Source organism: Silene latifolia, chromosome 5 (genome assembly GCF_048544455.1).
Source record: "Silene latifolia isolate original U9 population chromosome 5, ASM4854445v1, whole genome shotgun sequence".
Lineage (NCBI taxonomy): Eukaryota > Viridiplantae > Streptophyta > Magnoliopsida > Caryophyllales > Caryophyllaceae > Silene > Silene latifolia.
In genome coordinates, this window is record NC_133530.1 from 37,730,509 (window position 1) to 37,736,456 (window position 5,948).

The window sequence follows — 5,948 nt, forward strand, 5'->3', positions numbered from 1 at the left end:
TTTGCCATGGAGCTTTCCATATTCAAGATAAGATTTTTTTTTTGAAACCCCTTCGGCTATGCAATGTACTAGGTGGTAAGATTTATTGCCGATTATGAGTAAATATTTTATAAATCGTGTGTGTTAATTTTGCACGCTCTGTTGTGGCTACCGAACAGTTCTCCGTTTCTTATACCGGTGTTGCCAAAGGTAACAAACTCATCAACAGTCGCTAATTTTGTTATGCAGACACACATGACGCGCTGGGCGGTAAACCTATACTAACCGAGGCACGTAAGCTCAAACCTTCGACAAGATGCCAGAAATGCCATGCTAAAAAATTTGAGTACGAGACCAAAGGATTTTGTTGCTGCGACGGCGAGGTTAGTTTGGCGTGCAATGATTACCCAGATGAGCTGATGCGCCTCTTTACTGCAAGTGACTCAGATGCCCTGCATTTCCAAACATATTCGCGATTATATAATAACCTATTTGCATTCACATCTCTTGGCGGCACATTTGATGCGCAGACTCATAAGGGCATTTACGTGTTCAAAGCACATGGTCAGGTCTATCATAATCTTCCTAATCTAATACCCATGGACAGCATACCTAGGTATTTGCAGTTGTACTTCTACGATGGCCAACATGAGAAGGCTAATCGGCTTGGATTGTTCCCTCAACTAGAAGATGGACTAATTACGTCATTGATGGGCCTTATGGATGCAAACCCTTACGGTAGGTTCTTTAGGTCTCTTCGGGAAGTCGAGGTCACCCAGGATACACGGATTATGATCAACTCTAACCCAGGACAAGACCAGCGCGTTTACAATGCACCTACCTCTGACGAGGTGGCTGCAGTGTGGGTAGACAGTACATCATATGAAGGAAATGAAGGACCACACATAGTTGCATATGGAAAAGCTGACCACACACATAGAATTAAACATTACTATGGCTGTTATGATCCGCTGCAATATCCACTGCTATTACCAAGGGGAGAAAGCGGGTGGCGACAAGGGCTTAAGAAGGTGTCGGCTACTACTGCGGGCACATTTGAAGATGTTCAGTTTCCAATTTCAGCGGCGATGGATGAAGAACCCAATATATTGATTGCAGCTGAGGTTCAAAGTAAGTGGCTAAACTAAAGGTGTTGCTTTATGTTATTTGTTGTCAACCTTAGTAAACATCATCATCAAAGACATATAGACAAGGTTTAATTATTTACTTCCTGGTGAAAATCGTGTCTTATTATTTGGGTCTTGGATTGAATTGGTTACTTTGTTTACTGGGGGAGGAAAGCATATTAGTTTAGTGTTTTTAGAACGATGCTTGTTAAATATCAGCGGATTGGTATTTCATGTACGCCCAAGTAACTACTAAGTCAATGTCTCATGATGTGCATAACTAGGTGTAGAAGCTGTGCTGCTTCCTGGTCTAATATAGTACCTATAGCCATATTTAATATATAAGTTTGTGCTGCAGCATATTTTGACTGCAATTTATCAAAAGCAACCTTAGTAAACATCATCATCAAAGACGCCTCTGTTAGATTTTTTTCTAGAAAAGTATAATGAGTGCAAATGTTAAATATGGACATAGGCATTAACAATTATATGATGCACTGTCTTCTTCTAATCACTGTCCACAATGTTTGTATTGGTCATAATACTTGTCCAATGCTGTACAGACGCTGCTAGGAGGCACACAAAGGCTGACAAGTGCATATCATGCCGAGAGTACTATGCTTACAAATTTCAAATTCGGCCTGGTAACTTCTTACTTAGAGGCGGAAGGCTATTCCAGCAATTCATTGTTGATATGTATGTGAAAATTGAGAACACAAGACTTGACTTTTTTCGATTGAACCAAGATGCGATTCGAGCAGACCTCTACCAGGGCATTCTTGACACATTGGAGCTTGGCGAAAATAGTGCGTCAAATGTTGGGAAGAGAATGATTCTTCCGCCTTCTTTTCTCGGTGGGCCGCGGGATATGCGGCGTAGGTATTTGAATGCGATGGCCCTTGTGCAGAAATATGGCAAGCCTGATTTATTCTTAACCATGACCTGTAATCCTAACTGGTCTGAGATAAAATCAGAGTTGGCACCCGGTGAGCTGGCACATAATAGACCAGATTTGGTAGCAAGGATATTCAATGCCAAATTAACGGCATTGCGCAAGGAAATAATGGAAAAAAAGGTTTTTGGGGAAGTGGCAGCCATAATACATGTTGTAGAGTTCCAAAAACGCGGCCTGCCTCATGCACATTTTCTGATTATTCTCAAAAAAGATTATAAGATTACAAATCCAGAAAGTTTTGACAAATATGTGTGTGCGGAAATTCCTTCGCAAGATAACGCACATTTGAGGGCAGCTGTTATTAAGCATATGATGCATGGACCGTGCGGGGACGACTTTCCAGACTGTGCATGCATGAAAACCAAAGACAGGAAGAGGTACTGCAAATCTGGGTATCCAAGGAAGTTCCAAGACTACACAACAAGTGGCAAAGACTGTTACCCATTGTATAGAAGAAGGACACCGTGAAACTGTTCTTGTGCGCAAGGTTCAAATGGACAATCGATCAGTCATTCCTTATAACCCTTACCTTCTTGCAATGTTTGACTGCCACATGAATATGGAAGTGTGTACTACCATCAAAGCAGTGAAGTATCTTTACAAGTACGTGTACAAAGGTCATGATCGCATCTCATTCAATGTTGCGGGTGAAGGACCAGCTACGTTCGTTGATGAGATAGAGAGGTACCAAGCTGGTAGGTGGGTTTCTCCCCCAGAAGCGGCTTGGAGAATATTTGGATTTCATCTTTTTGACACGTACCCACCTGTTCAGCCACTGCCCGTGCATTTGCCTAATAGTCAGCTCATCAGGTTTGCCAATCATGAATCGTTAGAAGACATAGTTGCTGATGAGCAGAGAACAAAGACTATGTTGACTGAATTTTTCCGCGCAAACTGTGAAAACGACGACGGACCAAAGTACCTATATAGTGAATTCCCAGAACATTTTGTTTGGGATGGAAACCGAACGGGCTGGAGAGCAAGGGAACGTGGAATTTCTATTGGAAGAGTTGCACATGCTGCTCCCGGAGAAGGGGAGCGTTACTACCTTAGGGTATTGCTCGCACATGTCAGAGGGCCAAAATCATTCGAAGACTTGTTGACGGTTGACGACGTCGTTTCTGCATCGTTTCAGGAAGCCGCTCTTAGAAGAGGATTACTCGAGGAGGATAATGTGGCGGAAAGTTGCATGGATGAGGCCGTTCAGGTAGAAATGCCACATGCTCTCCGACGGCTATTCGCAACAATCCTGATATTCAGCTCCCCAAACAACCCCCAAAATTTTTGGGACAAATATTTTCCAGCGCTCTCAGAAGACTTCAAAAAACGTTATGGTGATGACGGGCACAAGATCTTGCTGATGACAGCTACAAAAGTAGAGCAGTATTTGGAAGGCATGGGTAAGACATTTGCGGACTTCGGCCTCGCACACTTACATTTTGAAGAAGATGCGGTAGTGCAAGGCACCCGGGATATTACTGACGCTCTTAATGCTCCTGTGCCTCTTGCACAACTAGCATCTAGGAAAGAATTAAATGTAGGCCAAATGAGTCAATGCTGCGTATAAAGCAATAATGGAACATGTGAAGAATGGGAGGCCAGGAGCCTTTTTCATTGACGGCCCGGGTGGGACTGGGAAAACTTTCTTATACGGTGCGTTGTATGCAAAGGTTCGTTCAATGGGAAAGATATGTTTGCCAACCGCAACGTCAGGGATTGCAGCGTCCAATTTACCGACTGGTAGGACTGTTCATTCCAGATTCAAAATACCACTGGATACTGATGAGTCATTAACCTGTGATGTTCCAAAACAGGGCAGCCTAGCTTGCTTATTAAGAGAAGCTTCACTCATAATTTGGGATGAGGCCTCAATGGCTAAAAAAGAGAACATTCAGGCTGTTAATTTGCTGCTCCAGGATGTATGTAGTAGTCCAGTTTTGTTTGGGGGGAAAATAGTGGTTTTCGGTGGCGATTTTCGGCAGGTGCTACCTGTTTTGCCACGTCGTACTCAACAAGAGGCTGTAGATGCTAGCATAGTTAGTTCTGAAATCTGGCCAAGCCTTCAAAAGTTTCAGCTCACAGAAAACATTCGAGCGCGTGCACTTGTTCTCGACTTTCTATCGAAGCTTGGAAACGGGGACTTGCAAACCACGAGACGGATATGTGAAGTTACCCCCGAACCGATCTTACAATCAACATGTGATCCTTGTCCACCCGGTACTTGTTGATCTTTGTTTTCCCGAGGTGAACCAGGTTTCGTTCAAATTTTACATTTTCAATGACAGGGCAATACTGACGCCAAGAAATTCTGATGTTGATGCTGTCAACAAATTGTTGATAGAAAAGTTTCCTGGGGATAGCTATTGTTATAAGAGCTTTGACAGTGTTGTCGATGATTGCTCAAACGTCTATCCTGCTGAGTTTCTGAATACACTTTGCCCTCCTGGAATGACTCCACACGAGTTGGTGGTTAAAAAAAATTCCCCCGTCATCTTATTAAGGAACATCGACCCTGCAGCAGGCCTGTGTAATGGGACACGCCTTATTTGCAAGAGTTTTTTCCCGAACATGATTGAATGTGAAATTTCTACTGGTTTTTACACTGGGGAGCGAGTTTTTCTTCCAAGAATCACTCTAAAACCATCTAAAAGCTCGAAATTCCCCATTAATTTCCAGAGGAGACAATTTCCAATTAAACTTAGTTTTGCAATGACAATAAACAAAGCTCAGGGGCAAACACTGCAACGCGTTGGAGTTTTTCTACCAAAGCCATGTTTTTCACACGGACAGTTATACGTCGCGCTTTCTAGAGCCAGAACAGCAAAACAACTAAAGGTGCTTAATGGGATGGCCGAAGATGAAGGTGATAGATCTGAGCTAAAAAATATCATCTCCTTTGAGATGCTTAGAAGAGCCGGGATAAAGCCGTGATGCTAGGTACACATTGCTTATCTCTATGTTGGAATTTGACAACCGACGTTTACAATGCGATACTAATTTAGCAATTGGTTGAAGGTAGCATTTGCGTCTAGAGAACTGCTACATGTAGCCTAAATTGCATCAGGGCTATAAATATGATGTTTGAAACCTGATATTAGGACTATGCTATGAATCTAACTGAATAGTAGTTCTGTGTTCCAATGTTCCTAGGGTATTTAGGAATACAATAACCTAACATTGATGTTGCTTAGAATTACGGTTCTTGCATGTGCAGGCAAATCGTGGGAAGAAGACTGATTGGGGCGGAGATGTAGCCTGCACGAAGTTGTATTATAAATCTTTCTTTTTAGATTCAGGGTTTTTGCAGTTCGTAATTAGTGAGCCATGTAGGCTACAAAGCACACCCGGACAAAACTCCGTATTATATCATCGGAGTTGCCCTTAGTTACTTTGGAGATTTTTGCATGCAGTTTAAGGCTAAAGCAGAATTCGCCTTAGCCATAACCACTTTATTTTGGGCGCATGAATAACACAATCAGCGAGCCGTGTAGACTATATTGCAAACCCGGACAAGGCTCCATACGGTTTCATGGGGACTGTCCTTTGTTGCTTTAGAAATTTCTGCATGCATTTTTTGCTGATAAGGTTCACTAAAATCAAGGCGATTTAATTTCTAGAGCCCGAATAACTTTTTTTTTTGAAAAGGCGCCGGCCAGCAACAATGCTGAATGCTCAATCACCCTTATCGTCTATTGAAGTCATTTTGTGTTACTGCACATCCAAGATCTAATTAAAAATTTCATCTTCTGCCCAATATTTGGGTTGCCTGATTCGTTCATATTGTTGCCCTATAACAGAAAACGCCTTTGATGGCTTTACTTTTCGGGTTATTATAGTTCCGTTGTCCTTACCAAATCATTTAAACTAATTTAAATCGAGATTTATAG

The 5,948-nt window shown here is 42.3% G+C and overlaps 2 protein-coding genes across 2 annotated transcripts; both read left to right on the top strand.

Moving 5' to 3' along the window:
* The first annotated feature begins 2,554 nt into the window (after positions 1-2,554).
* Positions 2,555-3,628, top strand: LOC141655231 (uncharacterized). The gene has a single exon (XM_074462320.1). It carries the CDS (start codon positions 2,555-2,557, stop codon positions 3,626-3,628), a length of 1,074 nt encoding a protein of 357 aa, XP_074318421.1.
* Positions 3,629-3,635: 7 nt separating this feature from the next.
* Positions 3,636-4,992, top strand: LOC141655232 (uncharacterized). The gene is made up of 2 exons (XM_074462321.1): positions 3,636-4,204; positions 4,347-4,992. The coding sequence occupies exons 1-2, from the start codon at positions 3,636-3,638 to the stop codon at positions 4,990-4,992; spliced, it is 1,215 nt and encodes a 404-aa protein (XP_074318422.1).
* Positions 4,993-5,948: the final 956 nt, after the last annotated feature.

Excerpts from the sequence above, each read along its gene's own strand:
- LOC141655231 (XM_074462320.1), top strand. The coding sequence starts at position 2,555 with ATGGACAATCGATCAGTCATTCCTTATAACCCTTACCTTCTTGCAATG.
- LOC141655232 (XM_074462321.1), top strand. The coding sequence starts at position 3,636 with ATGGAACATGTGAAGAATGGGAGGCCAGGAGCCTTTTTCATTGACGGC. Across the intron at positions 4,205-4,346 it reads AAGCTTGGAAACGGGGACTT|GGCAATACTGACGCCAAGAA; the intron begins GCAAACCACGAG and ends TTTCAATGACAG.